The 21,582-nt window shown below is 41.5% G+C and overlaps 1 protein-coding gene across 3 annotated transcripts in view; it reads right to left on the bottom strand.

Annotated features, from left to right (window-relative positions):
* sack1b (scaffolding CK1 anchoring protein B) overlaps positions 1-21,582 on the bottom strand; it is a 40,854-nt gene that overhangs the window by 4,681 nt on the left and 14,591 nt on the right. For all 3 annotated transcript variants that reach the window (XM_043679355.2, XM_043679363.2, XM_043679374.2), the window contains exon 4: positions 466-590. In XM_043679355.2, coding sequence (XP_043535290.2) covers positions 466-590 — 125 coding nt within the window. The remainder of the gene's footprint in view (positions 1-465; positions 591-21,582) is intronic.

The raw sequence follows: 21,582 nt of genomic DNA, 5'->3' as shown, positions 1-21,582 counted from the left end.
CGCAGAGTGGCAGCAGTGTGTATCATCTACAAAATGTACTATAGTAACTCATGAAGAGTCCTATAACTGCACCTTCAAAATCCACGGTTTTACCATCTTAATGGATAAGGAAGTCAGATGAACGGGAACACCACCACTTGCAAGTTCCCCTCCAAGCCATTCACAACCCAGATTTGGAATTATATTATCATTCCTTCACTTATACTGGTTCAAGTTCCGGGAAATCCCTCCTAGGCTTCACTGTGGGTGTCTCAGAACCTCAACAACTACAGCTGATCAAGAACGCAGCGCACCACCACCTTCTCTAGGATAACTGGGAAAGGGTAATAAACACTGGCCTAACCAACAAAGCCCACGCTCCATGAAATAATAACAAAAAAAAATTGACCATCCTCTACTTATGGTCCCTAGTTTTAATCTCACACGCAATTATTTCTTTGTATGTATAAATATGCAGAAAGTTACCTGTACGTTCCATATACCGCTGTCTTACAGTCAACCAGAAGAAATTTCTCTGTCATCTTCCCATGGAACTTGCTCCCCGATCTGCAAAGGTAATCTAATCCCTTGACTGTCCGAATTCTGATGTTCTGTCAAAGAAGATTGGTTGGAATTAGCAGTTGTTTCAAACCAGTAATAAAGAACATATAGTGGCTACAACATGAAATGACAAATTTGTCTTTTCATGAAACCTCAACATATAACATTGATTCAATGAGTAAATGATAGCAGTAAGCAAGCACTTCTCTTAATGCCAGCATTACCATTCCCTGATTACACAGAACATAGAACAGTACAGCACTGGATCACGCCCTTCAGCCCACAATGTCTGTACTGTGTCATTCATGATATGAGGGTGTCACTGGCAAGTCTAGAATTTATTGCCCAGAGAGCTGTTATGAATCAACCAAATTGCTTTGGGTCTGGAGTCACATGTAGGCCAGACCAGGTAAAACTGGCAGTTCCCTTCCCCACATTAGTGAACTAGATGCTTTTTTTTCCAACAATCAATAACGGTTTCATGGTCATCATTTGACTCATAATTCCAGAATTTTACTGAATTCAAATTTTACAATCTGTTATCACAGGATTCAAACCTAGTTCCCCAGAACATTACCTTAGACTCTGAGTTAACAGTCCAGTGACAATACCATTGCCTCTTTCTAAACTAATCCCATCTGTCTGTACATGATCCATATCCCTCTGTTCTCTGTTTGTTCAGTGTCTAAGTGCCTCTTAAATATTGCTATTATCTACACTTCTACCACTTCACCTGGCAGTGTCCTCCAGGCACCTTCCACCTTCTGTGTGAAAAAAACTTTCCTCACACACCTCCTTTAAACTTTCCCCATTAAGCCCATGACATTTGACATTTCCACCCTGGGAGAAAGACTAATTATCCATTTTATTCATGACCCTCAATTTTAAATACTTCTATCAGGTCACCCCTTAGTCATGGATGCTCTAACAAAAAAAAAATCCAAGTTTGTCCAAACTCTGCTTACAGCTAATACACTCCAATTCAAACAACATACTCTGTTGCATCCTCTTTCTTATAGTGGTGTAACCTGAACTGCACACAAAAATCCAAATGCGGCCTTACTAAAGTCTTATACAGCTGTAACAAAACTTGCTAAGTTTTATACCCAATGCCCCAACTGATAAACATATGCCTTCTTTACCATCTTATACACTTGTGTTGCCACTTTCAGAGAGCTGTGGACTTGAACCCCAACATGCCTCTGTATATCAACATTCCTGAGGGTCCTGCCATTTACTGTATATTTTCCTCTTGCATCTGACTTCCCCAAATGAAACACCTCACACTGGGCCTGATTAAACTCCATCTGCCACTTCTCCACTCAAGTTTCCAACTGATCTATATCCTTATGTTTCCTTTGGTATCCTCACTATCAATCTGGCCATAGTCTAAACAAATTTAACTCTTCCAAAACTCTTCTTGCTTCTTCGTCCCATTTTCTACTCTCCATAAATCTAAGTTCATTTAAAAACTCTGCTGCCCATAGCTTACTTGCAATCAAGTCTCAGATCCTCCTCTCCTTCCACATTTTTCCAATGTCCACAGACCTCTATTGCTCCTGGCCTGGCAATGCCTCATTTTCTAACATTTCTTAATCATGTTTACAAATCCCACTGTAGTTTTACCCTTCTCTCGCTCTGCAAACTACTCAAATCCCTTAACCTTGCAAGGTATATGTGCTTGCACTGTCAGTGGAGAACTTGATTGGAATGAGAAGTCTTGGGAACAGTGGCATTATGTCTGGGGATGATTGGTAAGGTCAGGGGGAGGTGTACGACTGGGGGACTTTATGAGAAAAGAATCAGTGGATCCGGCAGGTGAGTAGAAAGACACTTATCTCCTGGACCAGCAATTCTCAACTGGGTTGTGGCATCAGGTTTCCCTAATGTTTTGGGAACTCACCCATTTACAGAACAGCTCAAAACATTGAATTACAAGGAGACCCACAGTCTCATTAAAATAGTTAAGGTGTCAGTTTTTCTCCTGGTTGCTTGCCTGCTGTAAAGCTGAAACTGGGTATGTGAGACACAAATTAGTGCTGGAATTCAGATCGAAAACTCTCTAACAACCTCCATGTCTGTTTTTGTGATTCAAATTCATCGCAACATCTCAGGATAATTATCTTACGTCAGAGTTGGAAGAGGTTAGATGTGTGACAGATGTTTAAGGAAGAACAGAGGCAGGGAAAGGGGAAATGGGGAAAGAATAAAAACATAAAGGTCTGTCATAGGCTCCTCATCATTTAATCTCTTGCACTTGTCACCTCTATGATGAAAATCTCACAGATGCCAGTCTTCAGCCTTATTGCCATACTCCCTGTGATATCAATAAATGGTTGAAGGCACTGAATACTTCAAAGGTTGTTGATCTTGATAGCATTCCAACTGAAGGACTGAAGATCTGTACATCTGTACCTTAGTGTTGTGGCTACCTTTAATAAAGCTTTTCCAAGGTAGCCACAACACTGTATAAAATGTGGAAAATTGTTCAGGCATGACTTGAATTATCACTCCATCAGACTACGCTCAATCATCACCAAAATTATTAAGGTGTCATTGACAGCACTGTCATGTGGCATTTATTCAGTAATAGCCTGCTCACAAATGCTCCATTTGATTGCACTGAAGAGGATGCAGAGGATGTATACCAGGATGTTGCCTGGGCTGAAGAGTTTTAAAGAGAGATTTGATAGTCTGGGGGTTGTTTTCCTTTGAGCAGAGAAGATAGGGATGGATTAAATTATGAGGGACACAGACAAGGTAGGCAGGAAGAAACATTTGCCCTTGCTGAAGAGATCTTTGACTAGGGGGCATAGATTTAAGGTAAGAGGCAGGAGGATTAAAGTGGATGTGAGGAAATTATCTTTCACCCAAAGAATAGTAATAATCTGTAAGGGTAGTAGAGGCAATAATTTTCATAACATTTAAGCCATATTTAGACATATACATGCAATGCCAAGACATGCAAGGTTATGGTGAAGTGCTGGAAACGGGATTAGAAGAGTTAGATGGTGCGTTTTGACTGGCTCAAACTCAATGGGCAGAAGAACCTTTTTCTGTACTATAGGTCTCCATGACTTTATAACCAGCAGGGGTCCCGAGCTCACGGTAGCTTTGGTCCAAGCTTGAGGAAGAAGTGGTGAATTCCAGAGGTAGATAAGAGAGGTTAGCCCTGACATCAAGACAACATGTGACCAAATATGATACCAAACCACCCTAGGAAAACTAAAGTGAATGGGACTAGGGGTGGTGTAGGAGGTGGGAAACTCCCCATTGGGTGGGATCAGCATTCCTAGCACAAACAACAATGGTTGTGACTGTTGGACAGCAATCATTTCTAACTGCTTCACTGACCTTCCCATCATCAGAAAGTCAGAGGACGTTGCTGATGACTACAAATGTAATGGTTCTGAAAGAGTTAATATTGAATTTGCTTTAGTTCCACTCTACCTGATTATGTCTCTCAATGTTTGGGTGGAGAAACACTTAGTCTTACATTAGGTGCTGATGGAGACAGACGTGATAGATTTAGCTCCTTACAGTTGTTATTCTGTCTAACCAGTTAATATAACTTATACATAGTACTATCATACATGTTGTTATGGAAGACAGGTGCCTCTTTCTTAAGGCTCCCTAATGGTTTATCTTCAACTGTTGACAATTAGATAGGTCCTTAAACATCGCATATAAAAGATGATAGAGGGGCACTTGTGGTGCAGTGATAGTGTCCATACCTCTGAGCCAGGAGATAATGTTAATGACTAACATACTCCAGATGTGTGTAATAACATCTTTGAACAGATCATTTAGAAAATATCTAAATATCTAGAAAGGACGATGGATGGTATCTTGTGGCAGTGTCACTTTCCCTGGATTGGGGGCCTGGGTTCAAGTCCCACCTGATCCAGAAGGGTGTAATAGCATCTCTGAACATAATGTCTACAACAGAAGAAATTGGAAGAATAGACCATCCAGCCCATCGAAGCTGGTCTATCATTCAACACGGTGATAGTTGCTTTTTGGCTGGTTCAAGTTACTACAATTAGGCTGTTTTAGAAAACACATGGCCATCAAGCAACAGAGGTGATTATTTTTCTGTGGATGAATATAAGGAATGTTGTACTGACAATAGTTCGGTCCCACAGAGCTTTAAATAGGGCCCCAGCAAACCCACCACAGACTCAGGTGCTCTCAGGTAGGAGTCAAAGTAAGAATCAGGCAGACTGTGGACTTCAGGAAGCATCTGCCATTCAGCTAATCTATGCAGAGGCACATGTAAATTGTTAGCTGATTATTTTGGAAAATTTAATTTTGAAAGCTGCAATATTTCCATTCTAGGCTTTGTAAATCAAATTATTCAAATGTTACTTCTGGGTTTAACTTTAACTTTATGTTTAGAGTTATAATGAAAGATGACAAGTAAGGCAGATGAACTTAGGGCATGGTTGGAAACATGGGACTGGGATATCATAGCTAATACAGAAACATGGCTCAGGGAGTGCTAGACTGGCAGTTTAATGTTCTTGGGTACAGATGTTATAGGAATGACAGAAGAGGAGGAAAGAGAGGAGGGGGGTGGTGTTTTTGGCTAAGGGTAACATGACAGTTGTACTTGGGGAGGATATTCCTAGGAGAATGTCCAGGGAAGTTATATGGGTGGAATTGAGAAGTAAGAAAGAGATGACCTCTTTTGGGATTCTACTATAGACCCCCCAATAATCAACGGGAAATTGAGAAGCAAATATATAAGGAGGTCTCAGTTATCTATAAGAATAATAGGGTTGTAATGCTCGGGGATTTAAAATGTCTAAGCATTAACTGGGGCTGCCATAGTGTTAAGGGCTTCGATGAAGATGAATTTGTCAAGTGTGTACAAGAAAACTTTCTCATTCAATATGTGGATCTACCAACTAGACAAGGTGCAAGACTTGACCTTCTCTTGAGAGATAAGGCAGGACATGTGACTGAGGTGTCAATAGGGAAGCACTTTGGCACCAGTAATCATAATTCTATTAGTTTCAAAATAGTTATAAAAAAGGATAGACCTCATCTAAAAATTAAAGTTCTAAATTGCAGGAAGGCCAATTTTGCAGTTATTTGGCTGAAACTTTCAAACGTTGACTGGGGGAGACTATTTGCAAGTGAAAGGACAGTTGGAAATTGGGAGGCCTTCAAAAATGAAATAACAAGAGTTTAGAGACAATATGTTCTTGTTAGTCTGAAGGACAAGGCTGGTAAGTATAGGGAATACTGGATGATGAGAGAAATTGATGGTTTAGTCAAGAAAAAGAAGGAAGAATATGTCAGGTGGAGACAGTTGGGATCAAGTGAATCCCTGGAGGAGTATAATAACAGTAGGAGTACACTTAAGAAGGAAACCAGGAGGACAAAAAAGGGGACATGAGATAGCTTTAGCAAATAAAGTTAAGGATAATCTAAAGAGATCCTATAAAAAAAAGAGTAATTGGGCAGAGAACAGGGTTCCTTGAAGATCAACAAGATCAACAACCTCTGTGTGGAACAACACGAAATGGGTGAGATACTAAATGAATACTTCACATCAGTGTTTATTGAGCAGAAGGATGGGGAAGCTAGGGAACTTGAAGAAATAAGTAGTGATGTCTTGAAAGGTGTCTGTATTACAGAAGAGGACTTGCTGGAAGTCTTAAAATGCATAAAGGTCAATAAATTCCCAGGACCTGATCAGGTGTATGCCAGAACTTTGTGGGAAGCTGATAAGAGATTGCTGGATCCTTTGCTGAGATACTTGTATGATCAATAGCCACAGGTGAGATGTCAAAAGACTGGAGGGTGGGTAATGTGGTTCCATTAGTTAAGAAAAGTGGTAAGGAAAAGCCAGGGAACTATAGAGCGATAAGCTCAATGTCAGTGGTGGGTAAGTTGTTGGAGGCAATTCTGAGGGATAGAATTTACATACGTTTGAAAAGGCAAGGACTAATTACGGATAGTCAACATGGCTTTGTGCATGGAAAATCATGTCTCACTAACTTGAGTGAGTTTTTTGAAGAGGTGACAAAGAAGATTGAGGTAGGCAGAGTGGTAGACATTATATATATGGATTTCAGCAAGATGGTCAACAAGGTTTGATTGGTAGACTGATTAGCAAGGTCAGATCACATGGAATCTAGGGGGAGCTAGCCAACTAGATACAAAATTGGCTTGAAGGTAGAAGACAGAGGGTGGTGGTGAAGGGTTGCTTTTCAGACTGGAGGCCTGTGACCAGTGGTGTGCCACAAGGATCAGTGCTGGGTCCACCGCTTTTTGTCATTTATATGAATGATTTGAATGTGAACATAGGAGATATAGTTAGTAAGTTGGCAGGTGACACCAAATTGTAGGTATGGTGCACAGTGAAGAAGGTTATCTCAGAGTACAACGGGATCTTGATCAGACAGGCCAATTGGCTGAGGAGTGGCAGATGGGCGTTAATTTAGAAAAATATGAGATGTTGCATTTTGATAAGACAAACCAGGACAGGACTTATACACTTAATGGTAGGTTCCTGCGGAGTGTTGCAAAACAAAGAGACCTTGGAGTGCAGATTCATAATTTCTTGAAAGTGGAGTCGCAGGGAGACAGGGTAGTGAAGAAGGCTTTTGGTATGCTTGTTTTTATTGGACAGTGCATTGAGTGTAGGAGTTAGGATGTCAGGTGTTGTGGCTGTACAGGACATTGATTAGGCCACTTTTCGAATACTGCATTCAATTCTGGTTTCCTTGTTATAGAAAAGATGTTGTTGAACTTAAAGAGGTTCAGAAAAGATTTACAAGCATGTTGCCAGGGTTGAAGGATTTGAGCTAGTGGGACAGGCTGAATAGGCTGGGGCTGTTTTCCCTAGAGCATCAGAGACTGAGGGGTGACCTTATGGAGATTTATAAAATCATGAGGGACATGGATAGGATCAATAGACAAGGCCTTTTTCCCAGAGTAGGAGAGTCCAAAAACAGAGAGCATAGGTTCAAGGTGAGAGGAGAAAGATTTAAAAGGGACCTGACGGGCAGCTTTTTCCACACAGAGTGCAGTGCTTGTATGGAATGAACTGCCAGAGGAAGTGGTAGAGGCTAGTACAATTACAACATTTAAAAGGCACCTGGATGGGTATATGAATAGGAAAGATTTAGTGGGATATAGACCAAATACTGGCAAATGAAACTTGATCAGTTTAGGATTTCTGGTTGGTGCGAATGAGTTGGACCAAAGAGTCTGTTTCCGTGCTGTATAACTCTATGACTCTACGTCCACCTGCCCCAGACATTTGTTTGAACAGTGGAGAGTACAGTGCTGGAAAAATACAGCATGTCAAGCAGCATCTGAGGAGCGGGAAAATCGATGTTTCGGGCAAAAGCCCTTCATCAGGAATCAGGCCTCATTCCACTCTCGACTCTAATCTTCAGCATCTGTAGTCCTCACTTTCGCCAATGTATTTGAAGGGAATTTGATTTTGAAAACATTACAAAGCAAGTTTGGTGTCAGCAAAGTACCTTAACCACCAGCTACCAACGGTTGATGCCCAGAACTCAAAATACCATTCATAACTCCTCAAATCTGATGCAGTCTATACCTACATGCAGAAAGACAGGGACTATATCCAGGTGATGTCTGATGACTGATAAGGAACATTCATTTCATAAGTATTAGGCAATGACAATCCCAAAAAGAACAAGAATCTAACTGTCTCCCTTTGACAGTCAATAGGATAATCCCAACTCTGATGATACCAAAGGAGAGCTACATTGAAATGTTAACTCTGTTTTTCTCTTTACAGAACTGAATGCCTCCTGCAATTTTTGTTTTTATTTTAGCATATTCATAGCTGAATTCCACACAGTAAAATCCTTAAGAGTCAGCCCTGACTGGAAACATATCTGGCCAAATATTTTGCAGTAAGTGATTTACTTCATTACCCACCAATGCCTTTCCAATATTTATAAACACAAGTCAGAACTAGGAGGGATTACTCTCCGTTGTTGGGTTCTGTTTCCCGAGGTGGGAATTTGTGTTGCAGACGTTTCGTCCCCTGTCTAGGTGACATCCTCAGTGCTTGGGAGCCTCCTGTGAAGTGCTTCTGTGATGTTTCCTCCGGCATTTATAGTGGTTTGTCTCTGCCGCTTCCGGTTGTCAGTTCCAGCTGTCCGCTGCAGTGGCCGGTATATTGAGTCCAGATCGATGTGCTTATTGATTGAATCTGTGGATGAGTGCCATTCCTCTAGGAATTCCCTGGCTGTTCTCTGTTTGGCTTGTCCTATAATAGTAGTGTGTCCCAGTCAAAATCATGTTGCTTGTCATCCGCGTGTGTGGCTACTAAGGATAGCTGGTCGTGTTGTTTTGTGGCTAGTTGGTGTTCGTGGATATGGATCATTAGCTGTCTTCCTGTTTGTCCTATGTAGTGTTTTGTGCAGTCCTTGCATGGGATTTTGTACACTACATTGGTTTTGCTCATGCTGGGTATAGGGTCCTTTGTCCTGGTGAGTTGTTGTCTGAGAGTGGCTGTTGGTTTGTGTGCTGTTATGAGTCCTAGTGGTCGTAGTAGTCTGGCTGTCAGTTCAGAAATGTTCTTGATGTATGGTAACGTGGCTAGTCCTTTGGGTTGTGGCATGTCCTCATTCCGTTGTCTTTCCCTTAGGCATCTGTTGATGAAATTGCGGGGGTATCCATTTTTGGTGAATACATTGTAGAGGTGTTCTTCTTCCTCTTTTTGCAGTTCTGGTGTACTGCAGTATGTTGTGCCCCTTTTGAATAGTGTCTTGATGCAATTTCTTTTGTGTGTGTTCCGGTGGTTGCTTTCGTAGTTCAGGACTTGGTCTGTGTGTGTGGCTTTCCTGTATACATCAACCTGGACCCAATATACCGGCCACTGCAATGGACAGCTAGAACTGACAACCAGAAGCGCTTCACAGGAGGCTCCCAAGCACTGAGGATGTCACCTAGACAGGGGACGAAACGTCTGCAACACAAATTCCCAGCTCGGCGAACAGAACGACAACAACGAGCACCCGAGCTACAAATCTTCTCACAAACTTTGGGATTAGTCTCCATTTGCCTCAGTGAACAGAGCCCCAACTGCACTGAAAAAGCTCACTGTCATCCAGCATAGTGAAGCCCAACTTAGACATCCATGCCAGTGACTCAACGGGCAAGAACCACAGCAGAAATTCACTGAGGCTTCTTTGACAGCACCTTCCAAATCCATGATAAGAAGCTTGACAGCACCAGGACAAAGCAGCCCACTTCACTAATTTGATTTAGATTATTGCCATATGTCCCTAGGTACAGTAAGAAATTTGTTTTGCGTGTAGTACAGGCTATCATATCATATATCTGCATAAGGCTAATAAAACAGAGCGAAGAACACAATGTTACAGCTGCACAGGAGATCATAAAGAGCAAGTTCAACATTAAATTTGAGAGGTCCTTCAGAAGTCTGATAACAGCAGGAAGGAGCTATTCTCAAATCTGTTGTACGTGTGTTTAAGCATTTGTATCTTGTGATACAAAATGGAAGCGGTTGAAGAAGATTATAATTGGGGTGGAAGGGATCTTTGATGATGTTGGCTGCCATTCTGAGGCAGCGAGAAGTGTTGATGGAGTCAATGGATGGAACATTGACTTGCATGATGGATTGGGCTGTGTTCACTACTCTCTGTAGTTTATTACAGTCCTAGGCAGAACAGTTGCTGTACTGAGCTCTGAAGCATCCATACAGAATGATTTGGCACCATATTACCAACATTCACTCCCTCCAACATCTACAAAATACACTACAGAAATTCCATTAAGGTTTCTTAAGACAGCACCTTCCAAACCCATGACCACTACCATCTAGCAGGATGAGGATAGCAGGTACATGGGCACATTACTATCTGCAAGTTTCCTTCCAAGTTGCTCATCATCCTGATTTGAAAATATATCATCATTCCTTCAGTGTTACTTGGTCAAAATTCTGGAGATCCCTCCCTAACGGTACTGGGGAAGGTGCCCCTACATCAATAGAACTACAGCGACTTAAGAAGGCAGCTATCCACCATATTCTCAAGAGCAGCTAGGGATAGACAATAAATGTTGTCCCAGTCAGCAATATCCAAATCCCTTGAATTAATTGAAAAAATTATAATGAACCCCTACTTTACCAGTGGAATATAATTTCCTGAACACCTCACTCAGTGCCAGAAGATCATCAGCTCCAAAGAGGAGCCATTTGCAGCCAGAGGTTACTGTACTCTGTGGAGAAAGTGAGGTCTGCAGATGCTGGAGATCAGAGCTGAAAATGTGTTGCTGGAAAAGTGCAGCAGGTCAGGCAGCATCCAGGGAACAGGAGAATCGATGTTTCGGGCATAAGCCCTTCTTCAGGAGTCCTGAAGAAGGGCTTATGCCCGAAACGTCGATTCTCCTGTTCCCTGGATGCTGCCTGACCTGCTGCGCTTTTCCAGCAACACATTTTCAGCACTGTACTCTGTGAACCAGCTACGTTCTATAAAATCACGCTTCAGATTGCACAACTTTCTGACTCAAATGTAAAGATGCTGCCCACTGAGATACTGCTGAGGCTATGTCAGTAAACTGCATATAAAAAAACCTTATGTCTACATAACAGCCAGTTCTGCTTGTCAGGTTTCAGCACTGTTTCTGAGATAGTCTTTGTTGTGTTTAGTAAACGTAGCTGCTTCTCAGTGTCATGTGGACTGAACGAGTAAGATTCAGGCATCAATGAAGACAAGAACCTTGGGAGATCAGTGCAAGTTATTTACACGACAATTCTATCTGAGCCCTGTCTCTTGCTCACTCTCAAAACAATCTACTGTAGATGAGAAAGTAATGCACAAGAAGCATCCTTGTTCTGTTAGTTGCTTTAATGTTCATCATCATTCTCTATTGGATGCGATGAAGATAGAGAGATTTGGTCTGATTCACTCTTGGTATAACATTCTGCCTATAGCTTGTTGCTTTTAATATTTAGATTAGATTCCCTACAGAGTGGAAACAGGCCCTTCAGCCCAACCAGTTCACACCGACACTCCGAAGAGTAACCCATCCAGACCCATTTCCCTCTGACTAATGCACCTAACACTATGGGGCAATTTAGCATGGCCAATTCACCTTACCTGTATATCTTTGGACTGTGGGAGGAAACCAGAGCACTCAGAGGAAACCCACTCAGACACGGGGAGAATGTGCAAACTGCACACATACAGTCACCCGAGGCTGGAATCGAACCCAGGTCTCTGGTGCTGTGAGGCAGCAGTGCTAACCACTGAGCACCATGCCACCCCTAGCTCTATGCTATGGTTCATTGGATTTGCACTTTGTTTGAAGATATGTCTGATGTTCAATCTGTCCATTGTGACTCATACCCTTGGCTAACAAAGATTTACCAATTTCACATTTGAAGTTTTTAACGGAGCTAGCCTTAGCCCTCATTTCCCTTCCTCCCACCTTACCTTCCAGCTCAGCACTGTCCTCATGAGCTGTCCTACCTGCCAATCTCCCTTCCCACCTATCCGCTCCACCCTCCTCTCTGACCTATCACCTTCATCCCCATCCCATCCACCCATTGTACTCTTTGCTACCTTCTCCCCAGCCCCATCATTTATCTCTCCATCCTGGAGGCTTCCTGCCTCTATTCCTGATGAAGGGCTTTTGCCCAAAACGTCGATTTTCCTGCTCCTCGGATGCTGCCTGACCTGCTGTGCTTTTCCAGCACCACTCTGGCCTAGCCTTAGCTTAATGGCTGTTTCAAGAAAAAAATGTTCCAGCCACTACTTTCTCAAGGGCAGCTGGGCACAAGCAATAATGCTGGCCCAACCAGCAGCGCGCACAGCTCATGAATAAAAAAGATTCCACCACCTTTCATAGTGTAGAAGTGAATGCTGACATCACCCTCAGCTGACCCAGCTCTGATTTTCTCTGTCGTAGAGAGCCTGTGTTCTAGCCTCTCCGACAGGAAACAGCGTCTCTCTACCCAACCCACTATATCTTTTAATCATTTGAAACACCCCAAATAGATCACACCTCAATTTTCTAAATTCAAGTCTTACCTTGGCAAACTGTCCACAGAATTTAACCCTCTCAAGCCCAAAATCATTCTGGTGAATCTGCACAGTTCCTTCCTTGACCTATGGCAGAACTGAACACTGTATTCCAAAGGAAACTTAGCAAAAGCTATGTACAACTAAAGTATTATTCAAAACTCTTTGCATTCCACCTACATTTCATTAGAAGTTAATATTCTATTAATCTTTTTAAATTATTCTCTTCTGTTTGCCAATTCCACTACATACTGTGCTACCTAACTTGGTGCCATCAATGAACTTGATATTAAGATCATTTCTCCTTTTGATAAATGTTAGTTATATCTTGGATTTATAGGGCATGATTTTAAAGTTTGTAGACAATTCAGAAGTGTAGTAAACAGCCTGGCAATTCAGCAGGGCGTGGACAAATCAGTTAAATGAGCAGGAAAGTAGCAAATGAATAGAATACAGAACTGTGAAGTAATTCATTTCAACAATGAGAATTATGAGAGAGATGTATGCAAAATGGTACAATTTTTAAGGGAACTTTCAGAAACAGGCCAGAGGTATATAGACACAAAACATTAAAGGTGACAGAATAAGGTAAAAAGCTATATTTTTTTAAAAAAAGACCCTTGGCTTTATAAACAGAGACATAGAATGCAAAAGAAAGGAATGTTAAACTTTTATGCCTGGTTAATTTCCAGCTGGATTATTGTTTCCCTTTGGGTTTCAATGCCTTAGAGACGGTATAGAAGAGACTTACTTGAATAGGACCAAGAACGAAGGACTTCAGTTATGTGGAGGGACTTAGGAAGTTTGGCTTGACTCCTTAGAGCAGCTCAGAAGCTTCATCTAAGACTCGAAACGCTAGCTTGCTCTCTCTCCACAGATGCTGCCTGTTCCACTGTGATTTCCAGCATTTTTTGTTTGCAGTATTGATTCCAGCATCTGTAGTAATTTGCTTCTCCTCAGAGCAGGGCAGGTAAGGGGCGATTTACTGAAAATCATGAAGGATTTTGACAAAGTGAAGTGCATTGACATAAAGAGTTGTCACCAGGGGACACAGATTTCAGGGAAGCAAAGGAATCAGAGTGTGAGGAGATTTTAACACAGCATATGATAACTTTTGAAAGAGGATTTATATATACTTTTAAAAGGAACAAAATGTCAAGCTATGGGGAATGAGAAAGGAATTCAGGATAACTCTTTCATAGAGCTGACATTTGTATAATGGGCTGAATAGCCTACTTCTGTGCGAGACTACATAAATTAAGAACGATATTATTTCTGGATTGTTGCCAAAGGCCAATTTTATTTTCTTTTACTTTTACATCTGGATTCAATTGTTGAATATATTCAAGACTGAAATCAGTAGATTTGTGCATACTAAACCAATCACAGGATATGGGAGAGTGTGCAAAGATATGGAGTTGAGTTGAGAGTTCAGGCATGATACTGTTACGGGGTAGAAAATGTATGATGGACTGAATAGCCTATACCTGCTTTGAATCCTTATGTTCTGTGACATATGTCCTGATTGGCTCACTAGGAATCAACCACATTTTGTGAGACTGGATAGGGGCAGAATGAGTAAACTCACAACCTTGTAGAACCTTGGGTTTTTGTGGCATCCTGGCATGTTCCCTAATTATTCTCAGCCCACACATTAGCAGCACGTCAAATCGAGTTTCAAAAGCAGCCATAATTGAATTTCAGCTCAGGACCTCTGGGCCACTGTTCCAGTTAATATTTATTATACAAACCAATATCAAATCGTGTAAATGGGCTAATCGCTTGTTGCAGAGTAAAATGAGCTTATTCAAGTTCTAGCAAACTCGAGAGGCAGACAGAAGTCAGAAATTGTAATCATGGCTCATATGTTTGTTTGATGCGCTTTGATGAAGGATCAACAGTGTTGTGGTACTTTGCAATGGACTTACTCCATAGAGCAGCTTCAAGCAATGTTCTGCTGACTTAATTTAAAATTCACATTGCTGGCAAAGAAGCAGACAAATAGCTTCTGTTTAGGTATTCTGCTTAGGTGCAGAGCTCATCTGATTATATAATTAGGTTACTGTAGACAGGGATAGAGTTAGTTGTTAGTCAATGGTGATCCACAAGAAAAGGGTTGTATTATTTCCTGTATGACAGGGAGTGTGCTATAGAGGAGAATACTGAAGTAAATTTACTGCAAATCTGTTTTACCAGCAGTGTCTGCTGGGCAACCTATGATTTGCCAGAATAACCTGATTCCATGAAAATTCAGTTCTTCTGGTCAAGATAGCGGTAGAGTGGGATGCTCCAACTGGAGTTGCTCCATTCCTTTTGTTTACTTCCAGTTTTTTTTCTCTCTTTCTCCCCTTTTTCATTGCTTGGTGTTCTCTCCTGAGGTAGAGTAGCTGGAAATCTGGAGCAGAGCGGAATAGCCAGCAGTTCTCGAGCGGAGCAGGGATGGCCAGCAGCCTGGAGGCTCATGGGAAGCAGGGATGGCCAGCAGACTGGAGGCTCATGGGGAGCAGGGATGGCCAGCAGACTGGAGGCTCATGGGAAACAGGGATGGCCAGCAGACTGGAGACTCATGGGAAGCAGGGATGGCCAGCAGACTGGAGGCTCATGGGGAGCAGGGATGGCCAGCAGACTGGAGGCTCATGGGAAGCAGGGATGGCCAGCAGACTGGAGGCTCGTGGGGAGCAGGGATGGCCAGCAGACTGGAGGCTTGCAGGGTGCAGTTCAATTGAAAATTTCAAAACTAAGATGATATGCTTTCATTACACAAGTGTATTAAGAGAAGTGGAACCAAGGAAGATAGATGATGTTAAGATAAAAATCCATATTGATCTAACTGTGTGACTGAAAGGGCTACTCCTGTTCCTATTAATCCAGTATTGAATGTTGACATTGCTGGTAAATCTATACCTCTCTATTTTTCTTCAGCATGGAGCCTACAGCCATTTAGAGCTTCAGCTGCTTTTGCCAAGACTTTCATCTCATCGAATTCCATTGAGCATTTTTTGATCCCACTCTATTTTTTTCAATTTACAATTTAAGTTGGTATTCTGAGCAATTAATCATCTCTTGTCTAGGGCCTGGGGACGGGGTGGGGCGGGGTGGCGGGGGAAGGGGTATTGGCCTAGTGATATTATTACCAGACTGTTATTCCAGAAACCCTGGTTATGTTTTGGGATCTGGGTTCAAATCTCATGGCAGATGGGTGAATTTGAATTCAATTTTTAAAAATTCTGGAATTCAAGGTCTATTGAAGGCCATATAACCACTGTCAATCGCTATAAAATCCATCTGGTCTACTAATATCCTTTAGGGAAGGAAATCTGCTGTCCTTACCTGGTCTGGCCTACATGTGACTCCAGAGCACAACATTATGCTTGACTCTTAAGTGCCCTCTGATCAATTAGGGATGGGCAATAAATGCTGGCCTAGCCAGTGACACCCATGCCCCGTAAAATCAAACCTTATATTTTTGTTTCAATGGTATATCACTGTCTGAGTATGCCTGCAAAATGTGTACGTACTGGACTGAAGCTGACTTACTACAGGCCATCTCTGATTCATGTTTTGTTTTAAGCAGAACTTCATGATATTTACCTTATACTCACTTTTTTGATGGCCCATTTGTCCCAAGAACCAAACTAAGTACTGGATTTTGTTTTGGTGAACTAAATGTCAAAGAAAAAATATAATTCAAATCTTTGTGGAGCAGATTGAAAATCTGCTACAGTTTTGTAAGAACATAAAAAATTTAATAAATAGGAGTGGGAGTGGGCCCCCAGCCTGAACTCTGTCATGCCAGGTTTTCATAGCCCTCAATTCACTGATATTTCAAATGTCCATCTGCCTTTTCTTTAAATATTGCCACATTCCAGACATTCACCACCATCTGAGTGAAGAAATCCCTTTGCATCTCATGTCTAAAGAGTGTCCCCTTATTCAGTAGCTGTCCCCTAGTTTGAGATTCCCTCACTCGTAGAAACATCTGCTCATCGTGGGCGGCACGGTGGGCGGCACGGTGGCACAGTGGTTAGCAGTGGGCGGCACGGTGGCACAGTGGTTAGCACTGCTGCCTCACAGCGCCTGAGACCCAGGTTCAATTCCCGCCTCAGGCGACTGACTGTGTGGAGTTTGCACGTTCTCCCCGTGTCTGCGTGGGTTTCCTCCGGGTGCTCCGGTTTCCTCCCACAGTCCAAAAAAGATGTGCAGGGTCAGGTGAATTGGCCATGCTAAATTGCCCGTAGTGTTAGGTAAGGGGTAAATGTAGGGGTATGGGTGGGTTTCGCTTCGGCGGGTCGGTGTGGACTTGTTGGGCCGAAGGGCCTGTTTCCACACTGTAGTGTAATCTAATCTAATCATCGTCTACCAGTCATGGCCCCTCAGAATCTTTTATATTTCAATAATATCACTCCTCATTCTTCTAAATTCAAATGAATGAAGATTTAACCTGGATGACTATTCTTCATAAGTCAATCCCTTTAACCCAGAAATTAGCCTAGTGAATTGCTTTTGAATATTCTTTCTCTAATATGGGGACCAGAACTTCACACAGTACACCAGATGCAACTTAACTTGTACAATTTGTAACAATACGTCACTATATTTAAACTCCAAACCACTACCAATAAAGGCCAAAATCCATTTGCCTTCTTAATTACTTGCTACATCTACAAGCTAACCTTTTGCTTCTTGTGCACAAGAACACCCAAATTGCCTGTGTGTCACACATTTTTTGGAATATCTCTCTGTATATATGACAACTCTCACTTGTTTACATTAAGGATCCATCTCCCAATTTCTTTTTCTCTCACTGAACTTACCTTTATCTCCTTGCAGATACTGTGTGCTTTTATCATTCATGCAACAACCCCTCCTATTTTTGTATTATCAACAAACTGGCATACATTACAAAAAAAACCCAAAAGAACCGCAGATGCTGGAAATCAGAAACAAAAAAAAAGAAATTGCTGGAAAAACTCAACAGGTCTTGCAGCAACATCTTCGGAACTGGGAAAGGATCATTGGAACCTGAAACATTAACTCTGATTTCTCTTGACCTGCTCAGTTTTTCCAGCAACTTCTGTTTTTCTTGCGTAAATTACAGTCTGCCCTTTCCTGAAAGTCATTAATACAGTAGTAAATAATTGAGGCCATGGGACTGATTTTTGTGGCACTTCATTATTTACAAATTATATGCAATAACCTTTTATGTGGCATCTTGCTAAATACCTGCTGGAAATCCAAATACAGTACATCTACTAGCCCCCTTTATCAGCTCTGCTTGTTATATTCTCCAAAGTCTAATGAATTTGTCAAACATAATTTTCCTCTCACAGAACCATATCAATCATATTTCTATTCTCCCCGCTATTTCTCCCTTATAAATGGGTTGTAGCATTTTCCTAATGGCATGCATTAGGCTAAGTGGCTTATAGTTTCAATACATAATAGATGCAGGAGTAGGCCATTCAACCCTTCAAGCCACCACCACCATTCATTATGATCATGGCTGATCATCCATAATCAGTATACTGTTCCTGCCTTATCCCCATAACCCTTGATTCCACTATCTTTAAGAACTCTATCTATCTCTTTCTTGAAAGTATCCAGAGACTTGGCCTCCACTGCCTTCTGGGGCAGAGCATTCTATATATCCACCACTTTCTGGGTGAAGATGTTTTTCCTCAACTCTGTTCTAAATTGATTACTCCTTATTTTTAAACTGGTTCTGGACTCACCCATCAGCGGAAACATGCTACCTGCCTCCAGAATGTCCAAACCTTTAATAATCTTATGCATCTCGATCAGATCCCCTCTCATCCTTCTAAACTTAAATGTATACACGCCCAGTTGCTCCAATCTTTCTTCATATTATACTCCCGCCATTCCAGGAATTGACCTCGTGAACCTACGCTGCACTCCCTCAATAGCTAGAATGTCCTTCCTCAAATTTGGAAGCCAGAACTGCACACAATACTCCAGGTGCAGTCTCACCAGGACCTTGTACAGCTGCAGAAGGACTTCTTTGCTCCTATACTCAATTTCTCTTGTTATGAAGGCCAGCATGCCATTAGTATTCTTCACTGCCTGCTGTACCTGCATGCTTGCTTTCATTGACTGATGTATAACAACACCTAGATCTCGTTGTACTTCCCATTTACCTAACTTGACTCAATTTAAATAGTAAACTGCCTTCCTGTTCTTGCCACCAAAGTGGATAACCACACATTTATCCACATTAAGTTGCATCTGCCATGCATCTGTCCACTCACCTAACTGTTCAAGTCACCCTGTATTCTCCTAACATTCTCCTCACATTTCACCCTGCCACCCAGCTTTGTGTCATCAGCAAATTCGCTAATATTAATTTTAATACCTTCATCTATATCATTAATGTATACTGTAAACAGCTGTGGTCCCGGCACCGAGCCTTGTGGTACCCCATTGGTCGCCACCTGCCATTCCAAAAGGGACCTGTTTATCACTACTCTTTGCTTCCTGTCAGTCAGCCAATTTTCAATCCAAGTCAGTATTTTGACCCCATACCATGTGCCCTAATTTTGCTCACTAATCTCCTATGTGGGACTTTATCAAAGGCTTTCTGAAAGTCCAGGTACACTATGTCCACTGGCTCTCCCTTCTCCACCTTCATAGTTACATCTTCAAAAAATTCCAGAAGATTAGTCAAGCACAATTTCCTGCTTTCGGTCTCCCTCCCTCTAGAACAGGGGAATCATAGTAGTGGTTTATATCACTCTGGAATTCAGGGAACGCTAGAATATTTGTCCAATGCCTCCAGTACCACTGCAGTCACTTTGTATAAAACTCTTGAATGCAGGCCATCTTGTTTCCCTTTAGTCGCATTAGTTTGTCAAATACTTTGTCCCTCCTGATACAGACTGTTCGAAAATTTTTCGTTCCATTAGCACTTTGCTTCTCTGTTATTTTTGCAATGTTCTAATATCTTCCATCATGAAGAACAATGAAAATTCTTTGTTTAAATTATCAGCCATTTCCCTAGTCCTGGTTATTAATTTCCAAGTTACACGTTTAAACATCCCAATTATACCCGTAGAAGCTCCTGCTTGGACTGTTTTTATATTTCTAACCAACTTATTTTTATAACTACTTTTCTCCCTCTTTGTTCATTTCTTTTTTAATTCATTCAATGCTGATTCCTAAAAATCTCCCATCTTTGACATACCATTGGTTTTTGTCACTTTGAATCCTTAGTCTTTAATTAAGTACTCTCCTTAACAACCTTTGTTTACTATGGATGGTTCATCCTTCTTCCAAGCTTTCTCACTTGCCCAAAATAATTTTTACTGAGCATTATAACATATCAAATGTTTGCAACTGCTCATTCACTGACCTTCCCCTTAGTCAATATACCCAGCTTGCTTTAACCAGTTCTTTCTTCATATCTCTGTCATTGCTCCATTATTTTTTAAGTTCAGGACACTAGGTCTAAGACCCAAGTTGCTCTCCCTCAAACTGAATCTGAAACTCTACCATGCAGTGACAGCTACCTCCTAATGGATCCTTAACTACAAGATCTTTGATTAATCCTACCTCACCATACATTACTAGATCTAAAGTAGTCAGTTCTCAGGTTAAGCATAGAATATAATCACTAGAGACTGGAAACAAGCCATTAGGCCCAACAAGCCCCCCCCCCGACCCACCCAGACCCATTCCCCTACCTTAGTACTTTTTACATTTTCCCTTGACTAATGCACCTAATCTATACATCTCTGAACACTATGGGCTATTTAGGAAAGCCAATTTACCTAACCTGCACATCTTTAGACTGTGGGAGGAAACCGGAGCACCCGGAGGAAACCCACACAGACACGGGGAGAATATGCAAACTCCACACAGACAGTCACCCAAGGCTGGAATCGAACCTGGGTCCCTGGTGCTGTGAGGCAGCATTGCTAACCACTGAGCCCCCATGCCACCATAAGATTGAAACATCAGAGATGAAGCAATCCCTGATGCTTCAATCTTAGTTCTAAATTACCCAAACCCATTTGATTTGTCCAGTTAATGTGAAGATTAAAACTACCCATGACAATTGTAACGTCCCTCTTACAACTCCATTATTTCCTGATCTATACTGTACCCTACAGTGAGGCAACTCTTTAGTGGCCTCTAGAGGACTCACATTCATGACTTCTTTCCCCTGTTATCCACATATTTCCACCCAATCTGATTCTGCATCATGGTCTCATGTTTCACTACCATCTTCTCAAGGGCAATGAAGAATAAATGCCAGCCCAGCCATCCTGTGAATGCCATTTTTTAATACAAAGTGGTAGGAATGGCAGTTAAGCTAGAAGCCACGGAGCACATGTTTGAAGGACAATAAAATTGATTCATTGATTGAGAAGAAATGGGAAGTTTTAAGAATGGCAATTATAAGAGAACAGCATCCCTTTGAGTTAAGACATACTGCCAAGACAACAGAAAAAAACATTTTATATCTGCTCTTCCTGGGTGAGGAGTTTTTGTTATTGATAACGGAGTACAAATGAGGAATTTGTTCCCCTACTATATACTTTCCACATTTAAAGAGCCCAGAAATTCTGTCAAAGTTTCTGTCTTGTATCAACATTAAAATGCTGCTGGTGGAACAAAAGTTCTTTGTCCCTGTGTAATATATTCTGTGCAATTTTGAGTTCAAGTGCAAACATTATAGCAGCTGCTGTTCTAATACAGTCAATTAGAAATCCATCTGGAAACAGACAAGATTATAACTCTAATTAAAATATCCCACCAACTCTACATGGTAGCATCACATTGTTAAATCTCAATGCCACTTCTTATCTATAGGACAGAAAGTCATCATTGCATTAAATAAACATGTTCTAAGTTAATCATACTCATTGGCTCAAATAGGTCACTGAGTGAACAAAAACTAATCAAAAATGACTTCCATCCACTGTCTGAATCATATTGTCAAACTTAGCAATTTCAAAAAAGCAATTAAATGAAAACACAA

This window comes from Chiloscyllium plagiosum, unplaced genomic scaffold (assembly GCF_037043375.1).
Source record: "Chiloscyllium plagiosum isolate Xiang-an unplaced genomic scaffold, Cpla_swu_hap1 HiC_scaffold_3, whole genome shotgun sequence".
NCBI classification, from domain to species: domain Eukaryota; kingdom Metazoa; phylum Chordata; class Chondrichthyes; order Orectolobiformes; family Hemiscylliidae; genus Chiloscyllium; species Chiloscyllium plagiosum.
The sequence above is the reverse complement of the archived record's forward strand: the minus strand, read 5'-3'. Positions and strand labels throughout refer to the sequence as shown.